The sequence below is a fragment of the Pristiophorus japonicus genome, chromosome 8, assembly GCF_044704955.1.
Source record: "Pristiophorus japonicus isolate sPriJap1 chromosome 8, sPriJap1.hap1, whole genome shotgun sequence".
In the NCBI taxonomy this organism is placed as follows: domain Eukaryota; kingdom Metazoa; phylum Chordata; class Chondrichthyes; family Pristiophoridae; genus Pristiophorus; species Pristiophorus japonicus.
Genome location: NC_091984.1, coordinates 241,164,347 through 241,190,711, shown reverse-complemented (window position 1 = coordinate 241,190,711; position 26,365 = coordinate 241,164,347). Strand labels below are relative to the sequence as shown.

The 26,365-nt window shown below is 47.8% G+C and overlaps 1 protein-coding gene across 2 annotated transcripts in view; it reads right to left on the bottom strand.

The window, feature by feature from the left end:
• tctn2 (tectonic family member 2) overlaps positions 1 to 26,365 on the bottom strand; it is an 84,845-nt gene that overhangs the window by 36,982 nt on the left and 21,498 nt on the right. For both annotated transcript variants that reach the window (XM_070888198.1, XM_070888199.1), the window contains exons 5-12: positions 16,449 to 16,549; positions 12,351 to 12,550; positions 11,376 to 11,496; positions 7,400 to 7,541; positions 5,939 to 6,076; positions 2,747 to 2,896; positions 2,455 to 2,538; positions 1,745 to 1,828 (exon numbers count right to left, since the gene is read on the bottom strand). In XM_070888198.1, the coding sequence (XP_070744299.1) occupies positions 1,745 to 1,828; positions 2,455 to 2,538; positions 2,747 to 2,896; positions 5,939 to 6,076; positions 7,400 to 7,541; positions 11,376 to 11,496; positions 12,351 to 12,550; positions 16,449 to 16,549 (1,020 nt within the window). The remainder of the gene's footprint in view (positions 1 to 1,744; positions 1,829 to 2,454; positions 2,539 to 2,746; positions 2,897 to 5,938; positions 6,077 to 7,399; positions 7,542 to 11,375; positions 11,497 to 12,350; positions 12,551 to 16,448; positions 16,550 to 26,365) is intronic.

Below are 26,365 nucleotides of genomic sequence, written 5' to 3'. Positions count from 1 at the left end.
CACGGTACAATAGCACACGGTGACACTGCACGGTACAATAGGGCGCGGTGACACTGCACGGTACAATAGTGCACAGTGACACTGCACGGTACAATAGCACGCGGTGACACTGCACGGTGACACTGCACGGTACAATAGGGCGCGGTGACACTGCACGGTATAATAGTGCGCGGTGACACTGCACAGTACAATAGTGCACAGTGACACTGCACGGTACAATAGCACGCGGTGACACTGCACGGTACAATAGTGCACAGTGACACTGCACGGTACGATAGTGCACAGTGACACTGCACGGTACAATAGTGCACAGTGACACTGCACGGTACAATAGTGCACAGTGACACTGCACGGTACAATAGGGCGCGGTGACACTGCACGGTACAATAGCGCGCGGTGACACTGCACGGTACAATAGTGCACAGTGACTGCACGGTACAATAGTGCACAGTGACACTGCACGGTACAATAGTGCACAGTGACACTGCACGGTACAATAGCACGCGGTGACACTGCACGGTACAATAGCACGCGGTGACACTGCACGGTACAATAGTGCGCGGTGACACTGCACGGTACAATAGGGCGCGGTGACACTGCACGGTACAATAGTGCGCGGTGACACTGCACGGTACAATAGTGCACAGTGACACTGCACGGTGACACTGCACGGTACAATAGGGCGCGGTGACACTGCACGGTACAATAGCGCACGGTGACACTGCACGGTGACACTGCACGGTGACACTGCACGGTACAATAGTGCGCGGTGACACTGCACGGTACAATAGTGCACAGTGACTGCACGGTACAATAGTGCGCGGCGACACTGCACGGTACAATAGTGCGCGGTGACACTGCACGGTACAATAGTGCGCGGTGACACTGCACGGTACAATAGTGCGCGGTGACTGCACGGTATAATAGTGCGCGGTGACACTGCACGGTACAATAGTGCACAGTGACACTGCACGGTACAATAGTGCGCTGTGACACTGCACGGTACAATAGTGCACAGTGACACTGCACGGTACAATAGTGCACAGTGACACTGCACGGTGACACTGCACGGTACAATAGTGCGCGGTGACACTGCACGGTATAATAGTGCGCGGTGACACTGCACGGTACGATAGTGCACGGTGACACTGCACGGTACAATAGTGAACGGTGACACTGCACGGTACGATAGTGCGCGGTGACACTGCACGGTACAATAGTGCGCGGTGACACTGCACGGTACGATAGTGCGCGGTGACTGCACGGTATAATAGTGCGCGGTGACACTGCACGGTACGATAGTGCACGGTGACACTGCACGGTATAATAGTGCACAGTGACACTGCATCATTACTGCAGAGTGTCACATTTTAATATCTCAGGACAACTAATTTATAGGAGGATAAAGTGAAATTTAGTGAGGAATAAGAAAATTGCAATCTTTGCACTTCAGCTGATGGGAGATTTCCCTCGCGAGCTGATGAACACCTCAGTGTGGGAGTTAACTCTCATGCCTATTTGGAATATTTCTAGCTTCCTCTTTCTTCATTTTACCTCCTTACATCTATTCAAACTCTTGTTTCTATTTGACAGGAAGACTGTGCATCAACTGACAGAAGGGAAGCAACAGTATCAGAATTTGTCGGGCCATGCGTGAGTCATTTGTTTTCCTGCGGCCACTCCTCTGGAGGTGAAACGGGTGAAGAGAGTTTGTTATTCTAATGTCCACAAGAAAATACATCACCTGGTCGCCATATACTTAAGGGAGCCTTTTGTAAGGTCGTGCCATTTTCAAATGCAGCTAAAACGGGTTTGCCAATCTGGTAACCTGAAAATCAACAGACACCATTACATCTTTCTGTGCATTTTACCGACGGTCACACACAGAATTCTAGAATAATACAGCATAGAAGGAAGCCATTCAGCTCATCGCGCTCATGCCAGCTCTTTGAAAAATCTATCCAGTTAGCCTCACTCCCCCGCAGGGATGTCCTCTTCCACCTCAGGTGCATCGACCTGCAAACACTGCTGGGCAGACCCAATTCCGTCCCCCTCCCCCAGGAAAGCTCCGAAATCCTCGGGCAATGCAGAGAAGTGCTATTCATGGGTAGCCTGGGGTCTGGAGCACTGGTGTAACATTTAGCTGCTAACGTTACAGGTCGTTGCTGGCATATCCCCCCACGAGGAAGCAGTGTAAATCGGTTAATTACAGGTTAATTGCTTTCACTAAGGGAGGTTTGCAGATTGACAGGTGCTTGTAAATTTTCAGCTCCAGGTCACTCTGCAAACTGGCCTCAACAGAAATTAACTTGTAATTAACCTCAGCACAAGATGCATGCTTTGCTGTTATTGTAAATACTTGCATTTTTAAATATGAGACACAAACTCCAAACTTTCATTGATAAAACTTTCCCAGAATATACTGCAAGAAGATGCAATAAGCTGCAGTCTCACCTGGATTGCCAGACAGAGCCACATTGGGTAGACGGTTATTTATCGTGTTAATGAAAGTCACACTGAATCTTTGGGTCAAAGTAGCTGGAAAGTAAGACATTAGAGACTGAGACGAAGATGATGATGATGATGATGATGATGACGTAAACACATACTGCACGGTACTCGGGTGTTACATTCCAGCAATAAGACAACTGTAAAACGAGCAATCACTACATCACCAAATAGAAATGTATGATCAAAATCACTGCATGTACAACAGTTATTGCAAACAAATGAAGGAATGTCCTACCTGGTGAATCGAAGGGAACATTCCCCACTGTGACAAGCAAAGTGACATTAAATATCGTAGTTCCTTTCCAGAAGAAGACATATTTAGCCCCCAAAATCATGTTTTCACATATTCCTGCTACAAGTTTGGGATCTGATTTATCAACCAGTTCTGCATTGAAGAAAACAAACAAGTCACATCACTAGTTAACCCCAGGTCAGTGGATTAGTCTGGAATTGTTCTCACAAAGAGTCAGCATACATGGGACTGTTGTAAACTTGTACGGTTCTACTGTAACCCTGCAGATGACACCAAGCTTGAAGGGGAGGGTAGAGCACTCGGAGGAGATCTGGGCAGGATTTGCACCTGGGCAGATCAGTGGCAAATGAAGTTTAATACAGACAAATGCACGTTATTGTCTACTTCACGATATGCAGTATGAGGCACATGTGGGTGGAATAGAAGTAGCCAAGCGAGAGTTCGCTGGCTCGGTGCCACCGGCTCTGAACAGTGCAAGGTGGCAATAAGCAAGTCTGTCACGGTCAAATCTCCAGAGCTCCTGCTAAAACTGTACACAGTCCAGGGCAGGCTAGCGTATTGTGTACTGTCTGGCCACTACAGAATAAGGAGGCTCTCAGACCCTAGTGCCAGTGCAGAGGAGAGCACCAAAGCTAATCCCAGGTGTCAGGAGGAAAAACTAAAAGGAGCTACTTGATAAGCTGGAGATTTTCATTCTCAAAAAGACACATTTCAGTGCAACCTTATGGAGGTACTTAATAGGACATAGAAAGCAAACCCAAAATAATGCTTTCAAATACACCAGAGCAGAAGGGCACAGGGTCAACCTGTATTTATATAGCGCCTTTAATGTAGTGAAACGTCCCAAGGCGCTTCACAGGAGGGTTATGAGACAAAACATTTGACACCGAGCCACACAAGGAAAAATTAGGGCAGGAGAGGTAGGTTCGAAGGAGCGTCTTGAAGGAGGTAAAGAGACGGAGAGGTTTAGGCAGGAAATTCCAGGGCTTGGGGCCCAGGCAACATAAGGCACGGCCCCGGAGGTGGAGCGATTATAATCAGGGATGAACGAGGGCAGAATTAGAGGAGCGCAGATATCACAGGGAATTGTGGGGCTGAAAGAGATTACAGGGATAGGGAGGGGCGAGGCCAGGAAGGGATTTGAAAGCAAGGATGAGAATTTTGAAATCGAGGCATTGCTTAACCAGGAGCCAATGTAAGTCAGCGAGCACAAGGGGGTGATGGGTGAGTGGGACTCAGTACGAGTTACTTAAGAACATAAGAAATAGGAACAGGAGTAAGCCATACGACCCCTTGAGCCTGTTCCGCCATTTAATATGATCATGACTGATCTGATCATGGACTCAGCTCCACTTCCCCGCCCGCTCCCCATAACCCTTTATTCCCTTATCGGTTAAGAAACTGTCTATTTCTGTTTTAAATTTATTCAACGTTCCAGCTTCCACAGCTCTCTGAGGCAGAGAATTCCACAGATTCACAACCCTCAGAGAAGAAATTCCTCCTCATCTCAGTTTTAAATGGGCGGCCCCTTATTCTAAGATTCTGCCCCCTGGTTCTAGTCTCCCCCATCAGTGGAAACATCCTCTCTGCATCCACCTTGTCAAGCCACTTCTTATTCTTCTGAATTCCAATGAGTAGAGGGCCCAACCTACACAACCTTTCCTCATGTCAATGCCCCTCATCTCTGGAATCAACCTAGTGAACCTTCTCTGAACAGCCTCCACAGCAAGTATATCCTTTCTTAAATATGGAAACTACACAGTACTCCAGGTGTGGCCTCACCAATACCCTGTACAACTGTAGCAAGATTTCCCTGCTTTTATACTCCAGCCCCTTTGCAATAAAGGCCAAGATTCAATTTGCCTTCCTGATCATTTGCTATACCTGCATACTAACCTTTTGTGCTCATGCACCAGGATCCCCAGGTCCCGCTGTACTGCAGCACTTTGCAATTTTTCTCCATTTAAATAATAATTTGCTCTTCAATTCTTTCTGCCCAAGTGCACAACCTCACACTTTCCAACATTATACTCCATCTGCCAAATTTTTGCCCATTCACTTAGTCTGAGTTAGGACAAGGGCAGCCGAGTTTTGGATCACCTCTAGTTTAGTCAGAGTGTGAAGAGCTAGTTTGGGGCAGAGACCAGAAAGTATTTCTTCACACAGGATGATCAACAGTTGGAACCAGGAAGAGTGGTTGAGCAGAAACACCAGACTCAGTTAACTACTAGATGCTGTAATGGGAAGTCAGGAGGGTTGGTATTCTGGGAAATGAGCCGAGATCAAATGGGCTGAAGGGACTTCTCCAACCAAGTCCATCTCGTGATACTGAGTTCCAGTGTATCTGGTACTTCACATATCTGCTGGAGGTTACCATGGACGTCACTCTCCCCCTTGCACAAGTTCCCTATTTTCCCCAAGCTGATCGGCGCAAAACTAGCAACTTCATTCTCTAAGGACTTCCAAATGTAAATCTCAGCAGAAGCTGGGAATCAAAGTCATAGATGTTGACAGGATCTATTAATCCGCACTTGTCCAAGTGACTGTTAATCTTGTCCCGGATTATTGTTTCTAAAAGCTTCCCCACTCCTGAGGTTAAACTGACCGGCCTGTAGTTGCTGGGTTTATCCTTACACCCTTTTTTGAACAAGGGTGTAACATTTGCAATTCTCCAGCCCCCTGGCACTATCCCCATATCCAAGGAGGATTGAAGATTATGGCCAGTACCTCTGTGATCTCTTCCTTCACTTCCCTCAGCGTCCTAGGATGCATCCCATCCTTACCTACTTTAAGTACAGACATCCTTTCTAGTACCTCGTCTTTATCAATTTTTATCCCATCCACTATCTCCTCTACCTTCACTATGTCTATGGCAGCATCTTCTTCCTTGGTGAGACAAATGCAAAGTACTCATTTAGCACCTCAGCCATACCCTCCATGCGTAGGTTTCCTTTTATGTCCCTAATCAGCCCCGTCCTTCTCTTTCTACCGGTTACTATTTATTTGCCTATAGAAGACTTTTGGATTAGCTTTTATATTAGCTGCTATTCTATTCTCATACCCGTGTCAGGAGCATAGTTTAGCAGCATAGTCATCTTGGCCAACCTGAAATCAAAACTTATTTAAAACATTGCAAAACAAAAAATCAACAATCTTCAGGCCGGAAGCTCATACCTAAAGAAGCTTTGACATTGTGCTGCTCAGGAAACAAGGACGGTCTTTCAGGGCTCGACTCTGAAGCTGAAGAGGTTGCTGTGATGAAATTGCTGAGGTCTGTGGCATTCTGGTAGGTTATGCTCGTCGGTACCAAAGCTACGTGGAAGAGGCAATCCGATTATTCCTGCAGTCTCCTGCCATACACCTTTCATTTCGCTCATTTTAAAATAAACATACCCACTTTATTTAGCTTTTAAACTTTGCTAGAAAATCTCAGTTTGCAGTCATTTCAATGAACATTGCTTAAATTTGAAGATGGTGGCATTTTTAAACAATTTTAAAAAGACACGCTTGCTTAGGAGAGTGAATAGTGTACTCATCACAGCAGGCAGGTATACTGCATGTTATATTGCAGAGTAAATGACCTTCTACTTTGTCCCAAAGACAAGCTTCAACTCCTTGACTGAACGAATGCAACATTCCCCACACCAGCTGTTCCTGTGGGTGTTCATTTAGCACCATGTTACTGCATGCTGTCCGGCCAACTTCAGCGTGTTCTGTTACTACCCACTTGTTACTTTGATACTGCATAATAACTTCAATTTATTGCAAGGTGGTACAATTGTACAACAAAAATGCTTTGTGTATTTTTATAAGTAGTCACACAAGTAGCTGTGGCCGTGGGCTGCACCATGAAGTGGTAGTTTGCTCTTACACACCTACAATTATCCACATGCTGAGATCCCAAATCCAGATGTGCCACTTTAGGAAAACCCATAGAGGAAGTTAGGTGGCTACAACTGTAGGGGGAGGGGTTTCAGGGGGGGAAGCAGAGAAAGAGTTCCCCAGGGCTGCTCCTGTAAATCTCCAACGCCAGATTTCGAGTGTCAAAGGCTGAGTGTCCTGCTCAGCTAGTATCAGCACGTGGCAGGAAATCACAATCCCATCCCCGCCCCCACCCCAACCTGTCCGCCCGCCCTTCTCCCCTCTGCACCTCACCCACCCGCCTCCGCCCTCCTCTCCCACCTGCCCCGCCCCTCCCACCCACCCGCCCCGCCCCTCCCACCCACAAGACAGAGAAGAATATCCTAAACAGAAGGCGTCATGCCTGTGCTAGCTCTGTGAAAGAGCGATCCTATTAGTCCTACCTCCCCCGCTCTTTCCCCACAGCACTGCAAATTTTTCCCGTTCAAATATATCCACTTCCCGTTTGAAGGTTACTATTGAATCTGCTTCCATCGCCCTGTCAGGTAGCGTGTTCCAGATCACAACAACTCACAGTGTAAAAAAATTCTCATCTCCCCTCCACCTACTTTGCCAATGATCTTAAACCTGTGACTTCTGGTTACCGGCTCTCCCGCCGATGGAAACAGCTTCTCCCGATTTACTCCATCAAAATTCCTCAAATTATTCAGATGAAGCAAAAAAAAAGGTTCTACTCAAACAGTGTCATTTCTTTCCAATAAACGTGGAACGTACTTCCCTGGCCATTCTGGATAGGTTCACCAATTCCATAGCTGTCTGTACAAGCTAAAGCTGTTAGTGGAGTCACACAGCACGTGTCAAAATCTTCAAGGTAAGCCACAGGCGCATTCCTCAAGCATTGGCCAGTCAAAGATCTCTACAGTGCAAACATGGAGAGAAAACGTAAAACAGCTTTCTTCCTTATCCAGTTTTACAAATCAATACTTCACAAACATTTCTTGGGTCATTTTCCCTTTGACTTCTCGACCAATCACGTTATCATTAGAAACCCAATATTACTTACTTGATTATCTAATATTTTAGAAGTTGAAGAGAATATTCTGATAGGGTTAGATGAAGAGGGGCAAGAGGCTACCACAGGGAGTGGTTGAGGAAAACAGCAGAGTTGCATTGAAGGAGAAGCTAGATAAGTACACGAGGGAGAAAGGAATCGAAGGATATGCCGATAGGGCGAGATGAAGTCAGGTGGGAGGCAGCTCAGGTGGAGCACAAACACTGAATGGACTAGTTGGGCTGATTGGTGGCAGTAAATAGCCATGTATGGTGTGCACATTTTAAAATGGAATACAATAGTTTATTTGATTAATTAAGAATTTCAAAAGATGCTTTTCACCAAAGGTTCTCTTTAAAAGTATGTCTTAATTGTGCAATGCACCAGCAATCTGCCAAACTCAAGGGCTCAATTTCCCCCAGTGATTTGCGCTGTTTTTTTTTGGCGCAGGCTGCTCTTTTTGGCCAAAGTTGAAAAACCGCAGTTTCCCCAATCAATTTGCACCAGTTAGTTACAATTATTTTAGGTCAGTTTTTTTTCAGCCAAAGGGGGCATAACCAGCCACCCGCGTCAATTCTGGCCACTTAGGGAAGTTTGGCTAGCTGAGTGTTACTCCAGTTCTGCTTAGGCCGGCGTATGTGGCCTCTCCAGAAAAACCTTGCGGAGAGTTAAGGAAATCGGCGCAGCAGATGCCCAGACACTGAGAGAATTTAAAAATACATAGCAGCAAATTATCTCCAGCCACGCCCGAAGGGCTTGCTGTTTCAGTCGCATTCTCGGTCCCCGGTTCTCACAAACAAAAGAGAGAGAGAGAGACTGAGAAAGAGAGAGAAAGAGAAAGAGAGAGACTGAGAAAGAGAGAGACAGAGAAAGAGAGAGAAAGAGAAAGAGAGAGACAGAGAAAGAGAGAGAGGGCGGGGGGGGGGCAGAGAGGGCGGGGGGGGGCAGAGAGGGCGGGGGGGGGCAGAGAGGGCGGGGGGGGGCAGAGAGGGCGGGGGGGGGCAGAGAGGGCGGGGGGGGGCAGAGAGGGCGGGGGGGCAGAGAGGGCGGGGGGGCAGAGAGGGCGGGGGGGGCAGAGAGGGCGGGGGGGGCAGAGAGGGCGGGGGGGGCAGAGAGGGCGGGGGGGGCAGAGAGGGCGGGGGGGGCAGAGAGGGCGGGGGGGGCAGAGAGGGCGGGGGGGGCAGAGAGGGCGGGGGGGCAGAGAGGGCGGGGGGGGCAGAGAGGGCGGGGGGGGCAGAGAGGGCGGGGGGGGCAGAGAGGGCGGGGGGGGCAGAGAGGGCGGGGGGGGCAGAGAGGGCGGGGGGGGCAGAGAGGGCGGGGGGGGCAGAGAGGGCGGGGGGGGCAGAGAGGGCGGGGGGGGCAGAGAGGGCGGGGGGGGCAGAGAGGGCGGGGGGGGCAGAGAGGGCGGGGGGGGCAGAGAGGGCGGGGGGGGCAGAGAGGGCGGGGGGGGCAGAGAGGGCGGGGGGGCAGAGAGGGCGGGGGGGGCAGAGAGGGCGGGGGGGGCAGAGAGGGCGGGGGGGGCAGAGAGGGCGGGGGGGGCAGAGAGGGCGGGGGGGGCAGAGAGGGCGGGGGGGGCAGAGAGGGCGGGGGGGGCAGAGAGGGCGGGGGGGGCAGAGAGGGCGGGGGGGGCAGAGAGGGCGGGGGGGGCAGAGAGGGCGGGGGGGGCAGAGAGGGCGGGGGGGCAGAGAGGGCGGGGGGGCAGAGAGGGCGGGGGGGCAGAGAGGGCGGGGGGGCAGAGAGGGCGGGGGGGCAGAGAGGGCGGGGGGGCAGAGAGGGCGGGGGGGCAGAGAGGGCGGGGGGGCAGAGAGGGCGGGGGGGCAGAGAGGGCGGGGGGGCAGAGAGGGCGGGGGGGCAGAGAGGGCGGGGGGGCAGAGAGGGCGGGGGGGCAGAGAGGGCGGGGGGGCAGAGAGGGCGGGGGGGCAGAGAGGGCGGGGGGGCAGAGAGGGCGGGGGGGCAGAGAGGGCGGGGGGGCAGAGAGGGCGGGGGGGCAGAGAGGGCGGGGGGGCAGAGAGGGCGGGGGGGCAGAGAGGGCGGGGGGGCAGAGAGGGCGGGGGGGCAGAGAGGGCGGGGGGGCAGAGAGGGCGGGGGGGGCAGAGAGGGCGGGGGGGGCAGAGAGGGCGGGGGGGGCAGAGAGGGCGGGGGGGCAGAGAGGGCGGGGGGGCAGAGAGGGCGGGGGGGGCAGAGAGGGCGGGGGGGGCAGAGAGGGCGGGGGGGGCAGAGAGGGCGGGGGGGGCAGAGAGGGCGGGGGGGGCAGAGAGGGCGGGGGGGGCAGAGAGGGCGGGGGGGGCAGAGAGGGCGGGGGGGCAGAGAGGGCGGGGGGGCAGAGAGGGCGGGGGGGCAGAGAGGGCGGGGGGGCAGAGAGGGCGGGGGGGCAGAGAGGGCGGGGGGGCAGAGAGGGCGGGGGGGGCAGAGAGGGCGGGGGGGCAGAGAGGGCGGGGGGGCAGAGAGGGCGGGGGGGCAGAGAGGGCGGGGGGGCAGAGAGGGCGGGGGGGGCAGAGAGGGCGGGGGGGGCAGAGAGAGAGAGAGGGAGGCAGAGAGAGAGAGAGGGAGGCAGAGAGAGAGAGAGAGAGGGAGGCAGAGAGAGAGAGAGGGAGGCAGAGAGAGAGAGAGGGAGGCAGAGAGAGAGAGAGGGAGGCAGAGAGAGAGAGAGGGAGGCAGAGAGAGAGAGAGGGAGGCAGAGAGAGAGAGAGGGAGGCAGAGAGAGAGAGAGGGAGGCAGAGAGAGAGGGAGGCAGAGAGAGAGAGAGAGGCAGGCAGAGAGACAGACAGACAGATACCCAATAGTTTATCATGTGCCCATCGTCCATCCACCCCTGGCAGCCTTGGCTCTCCTGTATATTTGGTGCCAACACTCACTGACAAGGCTCGCACACTAATAATGGGTGGGGTACCAGGGGAGAACTGACATCTGTAGAACTGCACACCAGCATGGAGTCCATCGTGAGGGATGAGAAGGGCAGGAAACTGGTGAAAGGAATTGGTGGGACATGGGTTGACACTGACAAACCGCACGGCGCTGATGACTCAATCTTACACGTCCCGCAGTGAAGAAGCACCAGATGCACTTTGGCTTCAGGAGGTAGAAACTCAGAACAATGGCAATCACTGGCCTGCCCTCACTCAGATTCAGAGCAGCACTGGGAGGAGGTCACTCCCGACCAGAAAGATAAAAGGAGAGAAGTTAAACGGGGCAGGGGTGGAAAGAGAAAGTCAATTATCAAAACAAAAAAAAGTCTGGGTCTGAACAAAACCATTTTAATAAATTGTACATCGTCCTGATTCCTTTTAAAGAAAACACCTCCACCAACCAGCACATGAACTTAGCCACATTCCTCCAGTATCCTTTGTCCATTCACAGTAAATTGAAATGTCCTTTGTGCTGTGCACAATCAGGGATGTGGTGTTTGCCTATATAACCACTACACCAAAAAATCCTTCATTGGATCTGAAGCACTTTGGGATGGTCGGAAGAGGTGATAAGGCACTGTGCCAACACATATTCTGTGTTTCCAGCTCTCTTAGGATTATTAGATTTTAGAAGTTAAGCTCAATTTACACACTGTCCAGTTAGACTAGTGATAAGTTAGACTGCTGCTCCATTGAAAGCCATGGAACTCACTTACAATCTTACCCAGGGTTAAATATGCCTTTTGTCTTCCTTGAAAATGCTGTTACAGTGAAGGTGCACTGTTATTCTTACCTGTGGAATAGTGAAAAGTTCATCTTCATTTTGAATAATTGGGTCTCCTTGACGGTAGCCAACAGGCACATTTATCGCTGCAGACATGCCGGTCCCAAAGGAAAGGTCCTGAGAATCGCTGCTGTTGAAAGGAAATTTCAAGAGGGAGATGAAATTCCAGTGCAATACAAATGTATCACAGATAGCTGCAGACTGAAATAGCTATTTTTTTTTTCGGGAGGGGGGCTGGTCACCATTTAGAGATGGGTTTTTCATAGTAAATCGAATTGCACACTATGAAGTCAGGACCATTATACCATGCAATGCACAACATACTATTTGGTTAAGGAGCTGTGACTCTTTAGGCTACAAGTCTACCTATTAAGTAAACAGAGGCTCGTCAGAATTTAATTCAAAAGAGAAAAAAAGTAAAGCTAAATGATATGAAAAGGGGGAAAATGAACCGAAATAATAAGATAATTGATGGAAACATACAGGAGGTCAGTCAGTCAGATTAACATTTTGGGTGCAAGACCCTTCCTAGTTCCAGCATTATCTCTTACTTTTTTGTTTAATTCAGAGTTTAATCATTTGGTTGGGTAACTGCCGATTGGAATGTATTCAGGTTTAGGCTGGAGGTTAGAAGTTAGAGGTGAAGATCAGAAACCTGCAGAATATCACAGTTGCTTCGCACCGGTATAGAGAGTGGCTAATGAACCTTTTTAACATAGTAATGTACAGATACATATTCCAACACAAACTCAAAGATAGGATGCAACACAAGGAGGATTGAGATAGAACATGGCAGGGAAAGCTGAGGTAGCAGGGAACACAGTTAAATCTCGAGTGTTGTGCAGTAGCATAAAGCATTAAACAAGAGAGAAAGGAATTAATCCAGACATTGAAGTTGAACACCAGAGGCAAGGCACAACTGATTATGTAGACTCATTCATTTCACTAATTATAAATGCTCTGTCCCCAGTTTTACAAACTTACACAGTACTGCCATTATAGAACAGCCCCAAGTACGGCGCATTATCGAGAGAAGACTGCACACAGAGGAAAGGGAACCAATCAGGAGCATTGTTTACAGATTGAACGGAGCATAACTGGTCAAAGGGTTGGGATACATTCCCACCAAACACTCCTGGAAAGCAGTGGGATTGAAACATCTGTATCATGTTGGGTGTGCATTCCTGAAAAAAAAAGGGAAATTTACTTAACATAATCACATTTCAGAACATGGGATCAAATCAATGATACTAACAGACTAGCAGTTATATATATATGCAGTATCACAGAGCACTCATGGTAAAAAAAACTCATTTATTTTTTTATTTTTCTTACAAACTGGTTGAAAAACATCAGAATTGCTAGATAAAAGATAAAGCACCTAACCCATCACATAAATCAGTTTTACCATTTGCATTTGCTAGGCCAGGCAACACAAACTTACATGCAACTGTGTAATATTTCAGTGTACAAGAGTTAAGAGTGAACACTATGTATATAGTAATCACTTCACCCCATGTTCAAAGGTCAGCTCTTATACAGAGCCTTTAAAGTGAAAGATATCTCGATGAGCTTTAGAGAGAAAGAGAGAGAGAGAGAGACAGAGGTTTGGAAAAAAGCCTAAAGGGATAGTCAATGAACTAATGTGGGAGAGTTAGCAGGGGTGACCAAAACACTGGTCAAAAAGATGGGTTTGAAAAGGTTATTCAAGGTGGAGAGGGAAGTCAAGAGGCAGAAGGATTGAGAGAGGGAGTTTCAGAGGGTAGAACTAAGGCAGATAAAGACTCTGCCACTAATGGTGGGGCAAAGGGAGGGGGGGGGATGCAAAAGGCCAGAGGCCCAAAAAGTGCAGCAGGAGATGGAAGGCTGCAGGAGGTAGCAGAGTTAGGACGGGGGAGGCCATGGAGAGATTTGAAGATTTCAAATTGAATTAGTTGGAGGACAGCCAGCCATTGTAAGTCACTGAGAATAGAAGTGATTGGCGAGCAGAGCAAGTTTACAAAGGGTGGAGGATGAGAGGACTACAAGGACACTGCCAAAATGGAGTCCTAGGATGTTGTTTATACAATAAAAGGTCTGGATAAAATGTTGTTGTAGAGGCAATAAAGGGTTTCAGTGGTATTGGGGTGGGGGGTGGGGGGGGGGGGGGGGAAGAGGCAGCAGCGGGCAATGCTGCAGAGGTGGAAGTAAGCAGTTTGTATGATGGATAGGGTGCGGGTTTAAAGGTCAGCGCTGGGTCAACAGGATGCCAAGAAGCTGCACGAAGCCCATTCAATCCAGTATTTATGCACTCTTAATGAAATAGTTGCATGACAAACATTGATCAGGAAACAGCGGATACTAATCAGATTAGAATTAGTGTTGCTGAACAAGCTCTCCCATTCATGTATGTAAACAGATAGTCCCTCTCAGAGGTCACTGCTATCATTGCCTGCTACAAACCCACCCATCATTAATCCACTACACGAGCACCATCAGATTAAGTCATTGACTTGGCAGCACTTAGAGTCAGGAGGTTTTGGGTTCAAACCCCACTCCCAGTCTTGGAACACTACAGTGCAGTACTGGTGGAGTACTGCATTGCCAGAGGTTGACACAATAAACATGTCTGCCTGTTCCATATGTTCAAACAGATGCTAAAGATCTCATGGCATTATTCAAAGAGCAGCGAGTTCTCCCTGTTTCACGGCCAATATTTCTTCCAAAACCACTGCCAAGAACGGATTAACTGGGCATTCATTGCAATGCTGTTGTGGGATCTTGCTGTGTGAAAATTGGTTGCAGCATTTGCCTATATAACAAGTGACTGCACTTCAAAAAGTGTATTGCATGCAAGTGTAAAGGATTTTGGGCTGTCTGACTTGATAAGGCATGATATAAATGCAAGTCATTTTTTAATATTTCGACATAGATGCAGTTTCTCACTGTCGAGTTCCGAGTGACTTGACACAGATACACACCTTGAAATCATCACATTTAGGTGGCAGCTTCACACATTTTTATTACAGTGCAGCAACTGATCAGCATTTGACTAAGTGCCACATGAGAGGGAGTGCTGCTGCATAGAGCTATGACAAGAGAGCCAGAGAGAGAAGAGGATCTGGGCGGAGGCGATTCCCAGTGATCTGCACCGGGACCTCACTTGGAGTATTGTATGCAGCTCTGGGCACCAATTATAGGCAGCTTATTAGAGCTATGGAAAGGGAATGATGAGGATTTACTAAAATTAGATTAAAGCTATGTCGAAAGGCTCAAAACACCTAGGCTTTTCAATGGAACAGAGAAAAACATAAGAAGAATTGGGAGCATTCAGCCCCTTGAGCTTGCTCCGCCATTCAATGAGATCATGGCTGATCTTCTCCCTCAACTCCACTTTCCGCCTGATCCCCATATCCCTTGATTCCCTTAATATTCAAAATCTATTGATTTCTATCTTGAATATACTCAAAGACTGAGCCTCCACAGCCCTCTGGGGTAGAGAATTCCAAATCTCCTCATCTCAGTTCTACATGATCGATCCTTTATTCTTAGACTGTGACCCCTGGTTCTAGACTCCCCAGCCAGGGAAAACACCCTCCCTGTAAGAATTTTGTATGTTTCAATGAGATCACCCCTCATTCTTCTAAAATATAGGCCTAGTTTACTCAATCTCTCCTCATAGGACAATCCCCCCATCCCAGGAATCAGTCTGCTGACCCTTGTTGCATTCCCTCTGTGGCAAGTATATCCTTCCTTAGGTAAGGAGACCAAAACTGTACACAATACTCCAGGGTGTGGTCTCACCAGGGTCCTATATAATTGCATAGAAGGGTGATGGGACTTTGAGAGGGTAAATAGCAAGTGTCCACTGGTTGGTGAATTGGTAAAAAGGGGGAATAGACTGAGGATCAGCAGGAAAAGAACAAGGGGCAGGGAGCAAGCTAGACATTGTTCACAGAGGGTTATTAAAACATGGATTGCTTTACCACATGTGGCTGTTGAGATCATTTAAACGGGGATTGGATAATGTTTAAAAAAAGTATCATTTGATTCTCTGTCTGCTCGTGACAGAAATAAATGAATTTAGTCTGAGATTATGACTTTGCTCAAATCTCTCTCACTTAACTAATTATTTATGATACTCTTCCGATGGCTTCTACTTTCCATGGAAGAACAGCGAATACAGACCAGGAACGCTACAGTTAATATTGATCAGAAATTCAAAGCAAGAGAGTAGAATACACGAATTTAAAAGAATACTCGGAACAAAAAAATCTTTACATTATTCTTAAAAGATGGTACCAGTTGATCTTAAAGCCCCTCCTCATTTTTTTATTTTCTTGACTACACCTGTTTTTCTGCCGCTCCCACCACCCCCCTTACCTGCCTGAACTAGACACCGTTCAGTGCTCGAGTGATGAGAGGACACTCACCCGTTGCTCTTGACTCTGGAGCAATGTCTATCTGGGAGATCATGTTACAGAAACCTCTCTAATGTGGCACTGCAGCAAAGCACAGCACAGCACAGCACCACGACTTTGGGCCACGGAGTTCCAAATTTGGTCCGTGCACTTGAGTCATGTTTCCGGATAGCCGATCATTACAGGCAACAACCTGGGGTCATTGGGGAAACTAAACAATGGTACTCGGAGCCGAGTGCATCTCTCCAGCTGTAGGGTGCATGGTGCAACGTGGAAAATAGCTTCTATTTCCAGGGGTCTATTGAGGTAATCATCATCATCATAGGCAATCCCTCGAAGCGAGGATGACTTTCTCCCATGCCAAAAGGTTCACAGGTATTTCAAGGAAAGACCAAGTATTCCAGATCCCAAACTACATCTGAAGGGTGTAGGAGGTCTGTGCGTGGATTTTTATTAACGCTGAGGTAACACACCTCCACCAATCCATCCCTCACAATGCTCTCCTGCATACTGTGATCCAGAATGTAATGGGATCATGTGGATACTGCGTCAATTTAAATAAACAGTACTGTCAATTCAACGTGCATTCCTCTTCACCCAACAGAGTAAAATGCTTACATTTCACACACTATTAAACAATTAAAAATCTAGGGTAACTGTATAATTTAAAATATAGAAATACCTCATCACAGCTGCATCTTACGTCACAAGCTCGCGCGGTTAGGTCACATGGGCAGGGACCCAGGGGATTGTACTTTTGATTTGGAATCAGCATCTTGTTTTCTATCGAAATAAAAATAACAATGTTCAATAATTAGCATGACGATCATTAATCAAAAAGTGCAACAGTTGGGGTGTCACTGAGCCATTGAGAGCAGTAAGGTCCCACTGTGGATCACTCGCCTTTGCAGAGTTAGCCAATATAACCAGGGCAGTGGTGAGGGTACTGCAACAGTCCTGAGCAGCCCCACACTACAGGGGCAATTTGTTGGCAATTCCCTTCCCTTGTTCATTACCCGGTGACTCCTGCTGGAAGGGCTGGTGTGGACGTGAGTTAAGGACAGGATCACACGGCTGTGGCAGCACCAGTCAGTTGGCCAGGCTTACCCTTGGGAAGACGGGACACTGAGCCAGGACTAGAAGGCGCCAGTACTTATGGAACCACATCCATTGAAGGAGACGATGCCTTCAGGAGAGCAGCTAGAAAGAGAAAATCAGAGACTCCATCACATCAAATAAAACTAACCATTTCTGAATCTGGACAAACAGAAAAATACATTTATAGTTTAATCACAAAGAACTGGATAAAATCTGGCAGTGGATATTAATGAAGTGCCATTTTACACAACATATTTTACAACACTAACTTCTCAATTAGACATTCAGTGACTCGTACTATCGAAAGTAAAGATGCCCTCCCAAACATTACATTTATTAAAAATTCACCAGGACTGGGAGTTTTTACAATTGCTGCAGCACAAAACCTTCATCATTGACGACAGATTTCTCATTTTGTTGATAGTGATTTTTTTTAAACTTTAAAAGTTACATTTAATGCCCATCCCCCACCAAACAGCAAGTATAGTCCGCATAATATACTTGTTTCAATTTGGTGTGCTGTGGTCGGTGCTCACGATGTGGTCGCCTCAGCATTGGGGAGGCCGGACACAGGGGGGTGGTTGCTTTGCCGAGCCCCTCCGTTCAGTCCGAGGGCGTGACCCTGGGTTTCCGGTCATCTGTCATTTTGATTGGCCGCCCCACTCCCATGCTGACCTCAGTCTTCAGCCTCCTACACTGATACCATTTGTTCTCTCCTGCCTTCCACCTTATCACAGCCCTTCCCTTTTGTTCTTTTCCCCCTGCCCCCTGCCGCATTTTTTAAAAAAAAGGAAAAGTATTAAATAAACTAATCAAACACAGAGGATAAAACTCCAGGTCTGGACGGAATACATCTGCTCATTTGAAAAGAATCCAGGGAAGAGATAGCAGAGGCCCTATTACACATATTTAATAATTCGTTAGAAACAGGCATAGTGCCAGAGGACATAGCTAACGTAAATACCTATATTTAATAATATAGAACATGTCCAGCGATCTATAGTCCAGTCAGTTTAACATCAAAGGTAGGAAAGATAATGGAAGCCCTATTGAAAAAGAAAATAGAACATCGAGAAATCAAAAATATAATAATGAATAGTCAGCATGGATTTCAAAAGGAAAAGTCTTGCTTGACCAACCATCATTGAATTTTTTGAGAGGTAACAGAGAGAGTGGACAAGGGTAATGCAGTAGATGTAATTTATCTAGATTTTCAAAAGGCCTTTGCTAAGGGGCCACATAATAGACTTATGAAAAAGGTCAGAGCACGTGGAGTCAGGGGACAAGTAGCAGAACAGATAGCTAACTGGCTTCAAGCCAGAAAGGCAGAGAGTACGGGTAAAGAGTAGCCATTCAGAGTGGCAGAAGGTGGAAAGTAGGGCCCCACAAGAATCAATGCTGGGACCATTGTTATTCACAATTTATATTAACAATTTAGACTTTGGAATCAAAATTTGCGGATGTCACCAAATCAGAGGGAACAGATACTGAGGAGGACTGCAACAAATTACAAGATGACATTAATAAACTTGCAGAATGGGCATTTAATTGGCAAATGAATTTCAAAACAGATAGGTGTACGGTATTACATTTTAGTAAGAAGAATAAGGTCACACATTACTTGGAAAATAAGAATCTAAATGGGGTAGAGAAGCAAAAGGATCTTGGAATACAAATCACTGAAAGTAGCAACGCAGGTCAATCATAGAATCATAAAAATGTATGGCACAGAAGGAGGCCATTCGACCCATCGTGTCTTTGCTGGAACGTCTGTGTCTGTCTTGACAAGGCCATAATAAAGCAAACCAAGCACTAGGGTTTATTTCTTGAGGGATAAGATTGAAAAGTTAACCATACGTTGAACCTTGATTTGACCACACTTGGAGTACTGTGTACAATTCCGGTCGCCATTTTATAAAAAGGAAATAGAGGCACTGGAGACGGTGCAAAAATTATTTACAAGGATGGTACCAAAAATGCGAGTTTATACGCATCAGGAAAGGATGAACAGACTGGGTTTCTTAGAAGGTTCAGAGGTGGCATAATAGAGGTCTTTAAAACTATGAAAGGTTTTGATAGAGTACACAGAGAGAGTGTTTCCACTTGTGGGTAAGAGCAAAACTAGAGGCCATCAATATAAGATAGTCACCAAGAAATCAAATAGGGAATTCAGAAGAAACTTCTTCACCCAGAGAGTGGTGAGGATATGAATGATTCCTTGTGGTTTTTAATTTCCACTAGAGATTGCCCCCAGTCAACCTGGTCACAGAAATAATGTTATATTTAATGGGGATCCATTGAGTATCCTACAGGCTCAGTCACTGCCACAACCACCACCATTCTTACAAAGGTGACTCGGCTGAAAGCAAGGACATGCTCCTGGATAACCGAGCATTATTACAAGCTGGAGACTTCAGTAGAACTATACAGGTCCTTAAACAGCTCTACTGATTCTAAGACCCTCCTGCATTACTTTCCCCATGGCTGCTAATGAAACAGAATCATACAGCACAGGAGGCGGCCTTTCGGCCCATCATACCTGTGTCGACTCTTTGAAAGAGCGATCCAAATAGTCCCACTACCCTACTCTTTCCCCATAGCCCGAGAAATGTTTCCCCTTCAAGCATTTATCCAATTCCCTTTTGAATCTGCTTCCACCGCCCTTTCAGGCAGTGCGTTGCTGATCATCATAACTCGCTGTGTAAAAAAATGTTTCCTCAACTTCCTTCTGGTTCTTTTGACAACTATCGTAAATCTGTGTCCTCTGGTTACTGACCCTCCTGCTAGTTTAAAGATTTAGCATAACTTCCTTATTTTGTGCTCTTATGCCTCAATTTATAAAGCCAAGGATCCCATATCCATATGCCTTCTTAACAGCCTTATCAACTTGCCCTGCCACCTTCAACGGTTTGTGCACACACACCCGTGAACAAATATTTATTTTAAACTCATCTGCCCATTTCACCAGTCTTTCTTTAAAAATTCCTTCCAGGATGTGGGCGTCGCTGGCAAGGCCGGCATTTATTGCCCATCCCTAGTTGCCCTTGAGAAGGTGATGGTGAGCCCCCGTCTTGAACCGCTGCAGTCCGTGTGGTGAAGGTGCTCCCACAGTGCTGTTAGGGAGGGAGTTCCAGGATTGTGACCCAGCGACGATGAAGGAACGGCGATATATTTCCAAGTCAGGATGGTGTGTGACTGGGAGGGGAACGTGGAGGTGATAGTGTTCCCATGCGCCTGCTGCCCTTGTCCTTCTAGGTGGTAGAGGTCGCGGGTTTTAGAGGTGCTGCTGAAGAAGCCTTGGCGAGTTGCTGCAGTGCATCTTGTAGATGGTACACACTGCAGCCACGGTGCGCCGGTGGTGGAGGGAGTGAATGTTTAAGATGGTGGATGGGGGGCCGATCGAGCGGCTGCTTTGTCCTGGATGGTGTCGAGCTGCTTGAGTGTTGTTGGAGCTGCACTCATCCAGGCAAGTGGAGAGTGTTCCCTCACACTCCTGACTTGTGCCTTGTAGATGGTGGAAAGGCTTTGGGGAGTCAAGAGGTGAGACACTGGCCGCAGAATACCCAGCCTCTGACCTGCTCTTGTTGCCACAGTATTTATGTGGCTGGTCCAGTTAAATTTCTGGTCAATGGTGACCCCCAGGATGTTGATGGTGGGGGATTCGGCGATGGTAATGCTGTTGAATATCAAGGGGAGGTGGTTAGACTCTCGCTTGATGGAGATAGTCATTGCCTGGCACTTGTGTGGCGCTGAATGTTGTCTGGATCTTGCTGTATGTGGGCATGGACCGCTTCATTTTCTCAGGAGTTGCGAATGGAACCGAACACTGCAGTCATTAACAAACATCCCTACTTCTGACCTTATGATAGAGGGAAGGTCATCAGTGAAGCAGCTGAAGATGGTTGGGCCTAGGACACTGCCCTGAGGAACTCCTGCAGCGATGTCCTGAGGCTGGGATGATTGACCTCTAACAACCATCTTCCTTTGTTCTAGGTATGACTCCAGTCAGTGGAGAGTTTTCCCCTGATTCCCATTGACTTCAGTTTTACTCGGGCTCTTTGATGCCACACTCGGTCAAATGCTGCCTTTATGTCAAGGGCAGTCACTCACTAACTCTGGAATTCAGCTCTTTTGTCCATGTTTGGACCAAGGCTGTAATGAGGTCTGGAGCCGAGTGTTCCTGAGCATCGGTGAGCAGGTTATTGGTTAGTGCCGCTTCATAGCACTGCCGTTGACATCAGTTCCATCATTTTGCTGATGATTGAGAGTAGACTGATGGGGCGGTAATTGCCGGTTTGGATTTGTCCTGCATTTTGTGGACAGGACATACCTGGGCAGTTTTCCACATTGTCGGGTAGATGCCAATTTTGTAGCTGTACTGGAACAGCTTGGCTAAAGGCGTGGCTAGTTCTGGAGCACAAGTCTTCAACACGACAGCCAGAATGTTGTTGGGGCCCATAGCCTCTGCTGTATCCAGTGCGCTCAGCCGCTTCTTGATATCAGATGGAGAGAATCAAATTGGCTGAAGACTGGCTTCTGTCATGGTGGGGACCTCAGGAGGAGGGCGATATGGATCATCCACTCAGCACTTCTGCCTGAAGATGGTTCCAAATGCTTCAGTCTAGTCTTTTGCACTTGATTGCTGAACTCTGCCGTTATTGAGGATGGGGATATTCATGGAGCCTCCACCTTAACATGCATGTAGTCCTGTGTTGCAGCTTCCCCAGGTTGTTATCTCATTTTAAGGTTCGCCTGGTGCTGCTCCTGGCATGCTCTTCTGCACTCCTCATTGAACCAGGATTGGTCCCCTGGCTTGATGGTAACGGTAGAGTGAGGGATATGCTGGGCCATGAGGTTAGAGTTTGTAGTGGAATACAACTATGGCCCACAGCGCCTCATGGATGCCCACTTTTGAGATACTAGATCTGTTCTGCTATCCCATTTAGCACGGTGGTAGTGCCACACAACATGATGGAGGGTGTCCTCAATGTGAAGACGGGACTTCGTCTCCACAATGACAGTGCGGTGGTCATTGCTACCAATGCTGTCATGGACAGATGCATCTGCGACAGGTAAATTGGCAAGGACGAGGTCAAGTAGGTTTTTCTCTCGTGTTGGTTCTCTCACCACCTGCTGCAGGACCAGTCTGGCAGATATGTCCTTCAGGACTCAGCCAGCTCGGTCAGTAGTGGTACTACCGAGCCACTCTTGGTGATGGACATTGAAGTCCCCTACCCAGAGTGCATTCTGTGCCCTTGCTACTCTCAGTGCTTCTTCTAAGTGGTGTTCAATGTGGAGGAGTACTGATTCATCAGCTGAGGGAGGGCGGTAGGTGGTAATCAGCAGGAAGTTTCCTTGCCCACGCTTGACCGTGGGGTCCAGAGTCAATATTGAGAACTCCTAGGGCTACTCCCTCCTGACTGTATACCACTGAACAGCCAGGTGGGTCTGTCCTACCGGTGGGACAGGACATATCCTGGGATAGCGATTGAGCAGTCTGGGACATTGCCTGAAAGCTATGATTCTGTGAGGATGACTATTTCTGGACGAGTCTGTGGGACAGCTCTCCCAGTTTTGGCACAAGTTCTCAGATGTTAATAAGAAGGACTTTGCAGGGTCGACTGGGCTGGGTGTACCGTTGTCGTGTCCGAAGCTGATGCCGGGTGGTCCGTCCAGTTTTATTAGTGTTTTCTGTAGCAGTTTATTGCAACTGAGTGGTTTGCTAGGCCATTTCAGAGGGCTGTTAAGAGTCAACCACATTGCTGTGGGTCTGGAGTCGCATATAGACCAGACCAGGTAAGAGCAGCAGATTTCCTTCCTAAAGGACATTAGTAAACCAAATGGGTTTTTACGACAATCTGGTCTATGTCCTCCTGAAGTCTGTTACTCTCCTCATTGTTAACTACATTTCCGAGATTCGTGTCATCAGCAAACTTTGAAATGCCAGATTTCTCAAGCGCACCATACAAATGCACTTCCTGTTACATTTAGAATAACTCCACAAAACTGTATATCTTAAGCTCAAACTGTTGTGACCTTGGTCTCTTTATTCTAACTCCAGAGGAGGCAGCATGGTAGTCTGCCTTTTATACCTGCTTGCCTAGGATGTGCTGACCCTTGGGTCTCCCACAGGTGTGCTCCCTGGTGGCATGTCTTACACATTGGGTAATGTTTACATACATAACATCATTCCCCCCCCCAAAGTCTTATGTACAAGCTGAGGTGATTGGCCAATTCACTAAATATATTCAAAAAGGAGTTAGATGAGGTCCTTACTGCTAGGGGGATCAAGGGGTATGGCGAGAAAGCAGGAATGGGGTACTGAAGTTGAATGTTCAGCCATGAACTCATTGAATGGCGGTGCAGGCTAGAAGGGCCGAATGGCCTACTCCTGCACCTATTTTCTATGTTTCTATGTGATCCGGGACTCTACATTCCCGGGTTAATCGCCTGAGTTGAAGTCCTGGCCTGAGTGAGTCGGTTGGATCATTGCTGCACTGCGGTGTGGCTAGTCTGATCGGACTGTCGGGCACGGTGGGTTCATCCTCGGGGTTTACCGCGAGGTCGATTGCTGGTTGGGTGTGTGTGGGTGGATCATTGATGGTAATGTCCTCTTCAAACTGTTCTTGGTTGTCAGTGAACCGCAGTTCAGTCTGATCCAAGTGCTTTCTGCACATTTGTCCATTCAAAAGTTTGACAACAAACACTCTATTGGCTAATACAGTGCCAGCAACACATTTGGGACCATGACCATAATTAAGAACAAATACAGGATCATTAACCTCAATGTCACGTGATACAGCCGTGCGATCGTGGTATACGTTATGCCGGTGACGCCGGGTTTCTACATGATCATTGAGATCCGGGTGGACTAGGGAGAACCTGGTTTTGAATGCTCTCTTCATTAGCAATTCTGCAGGGGGAACCCCGGTAAGCGAGTGAGGTCGCGTGTAGTAGCTGAGCAGAATCCGAGATAACCGGGTCTGCAGGGACCCATCCGTCACGCGTTTCAAGCTCCTTGATGGTTTGGACTGCCCGTTCCACTTGACCATTGGATGTGGGCTTAAACGGCGCAGACTTGACATGCTTGATGCCATTGCGGGTCATGAACTCGTTGAATTCCGAGCTGGTGAAGCATGGTCCATTGTCATTGACAAGGACGTCGGGCAAACCATGGGTGGCAAACATGGCCCGGAGCTTTCAATGGTGGCAGTGGACATACAGGACGACATTATTATACATTCAATCCACTTAAAATAAGCATCCACTGCTACTAGAAACATCTTTCCTAGAAAGGGGCCAGCAAAATCTACGTGGACCCCTGACCACGGTTTTGAGGGCCATGACTACAGACTCAGTGGGGTCTCACTTGATACATTGCTCAACTGTGAGCAAGTGTTACATTGGTGTACGCATGACTCCAATTCCGAGTCAATGCCGGGCCACCAAACGTGCGACCTGGCGTTAGCCTTCATCATGACTATGCCTGGGTGGGTACTGTGAAGGTCGTGTATAAACATTTCCCTGCTCTTTTTTGGCAAAATTACACGATTACCCCATGGGAGGCAATCCAAATGGATGAACATTTCGTCCTTGCGTCGGTGGAACGGCTTAATTTCGTCTTGCATTTCCCCTGGGACCGCTGGCCAGCTCTCATTGAGGATGTAACTTTTTACTCGTGATAGCACAGGGTCCTGGCTAGTCCAGGTCCTGATCTGGCGAGTCGTGACGGGTGATCCTTCGCTCTCAAAAACATCCATTACAAGGAGCAAGTCTGCGGGTTGCGCCATTTCCACCCCGGTGGTGGGCAATGGTAGCCGACTGAGGGCATCTGCACAGTTCTCAGTGCCTGGTGTGTGGCGGATTACATAATCATACGCAGATAACGTTAGTGTCCATCATTGGATGCGGGATGAAGCATTGGTGTTAATACCTTTGCTTTCTGAGAACAACAAAATGAGTGGCTTGTGGTCGGTAAAGGGAATACCAAGGGGCAGAAAACGCTAGTGGGAGTTGTGTACAGACCGCCAAACAGTAGTAGTAAGGTTGGGGACAGCATCAAACAAGAAATTAGGGATGCATGCAATAAAGGTATAGCAGTTATCATGGGTGACTTTAATCTACATATTGATTGGGCTAACCAAACTGGCAGCAATACGGTGGAGGAGGATTTCCTGGAGTGTATTAGCGATGGTTTTCTAGACCAATATGTCGAGGAACCAACTAGGGAGTTGGCCATCCTGGACTGGGTGATGTGTAATGAGAAAGGACTAATTAGTAATCTTGTTGTGCGAGGCCCCTTAGGGAAGAGTGACCATAACATGGTAGAATTCTTTATTAAGATGGAGAGTGACAGAGTTAATTCAGAAACTAGGGTCCTGAACTTAAGGAAAGGTAACTTCGATGGTTTGAGGCGTGAATTGGCTAGAATAGACTGGCAAATGATACTTAAAGGGTTGACAGTGGATAGACAATGGCAAACTTTTAAAGATCACATGGATGAACTTCAGCAATTGTACACCCCTGTCAGGAGTAAAAATAAAACGGGGAAGGTGGCTCAACCGTGGCTAACAAGGGAAATTAAGGATAGTGTTAAATCCAAGGAAGAGGCATATAAATTGGCCAGAAAAAGCAGCAAACCTGAGGACTGGGAGAAATTTAGAATTCAGCAGCAGAGGACAAAGGATTTAATTGAGAGGGGGAAAATAGAGCACGAGAAGAAGCTTGCCGGGAACATAAAAACTGACTGCAAAAGCTTCTATAGATACGTGAAGAGAAAAAGATTAGTGAAGACAAACATAGGTCCCTTGCAGTTGGATTCAGGTGAATTTATAATGGGGAACAAAGAAATAGCAGACCAATTGAACAAATACTTTGGTTCTGTCTTCACAAAGGAAGACACAAATAACCTTCCAGAAGTACTAGGGGACCGAGGAGAAAGACTAGTGAGAAGGAGGAACTGAAGGATATCCTTATTAGGCGGGAAATTGTGTTAGGGAAATTGATGGGATTGAAGGCCGATAAATCCCCGGGGCCTGATAGTCTGCATCCCAGAGTACTTTAGGAAGTGGCCCTAGAAATAGTGGACACATTGGTGATCATTTTCCAGCCTATCAACTCTGGATCAGTTCCTAAGGACTGGAGGATAGCTAATGTATCACCACTTTTTAAAAAGGGAGGGAGAGAGAAAGTGGGTAACTTTAGACTGGTTAGCCTGACATCAGTAATGGGGAAAATGTTGGAATCAATTATTAAGGATGAAATAGCAGCACATTTGGAAAGCAGTGACAGGATCTACGAAGGGGAAATCATGCTTGACAAATCTTCTGGAATTTTTTGAGGATGTAACTAGTACAGTGGACAAGGGAGAACCAGTGGATGTGGTGCATTTGGACTTTCAAAAGACTTTTGACAAGGTCCCACATAAGAGATTGGTGTGAAAAATCAAAGCACATGGTATTTGGGGTAATATACGGACGTGGATAGAGAACTGGTTGGCAG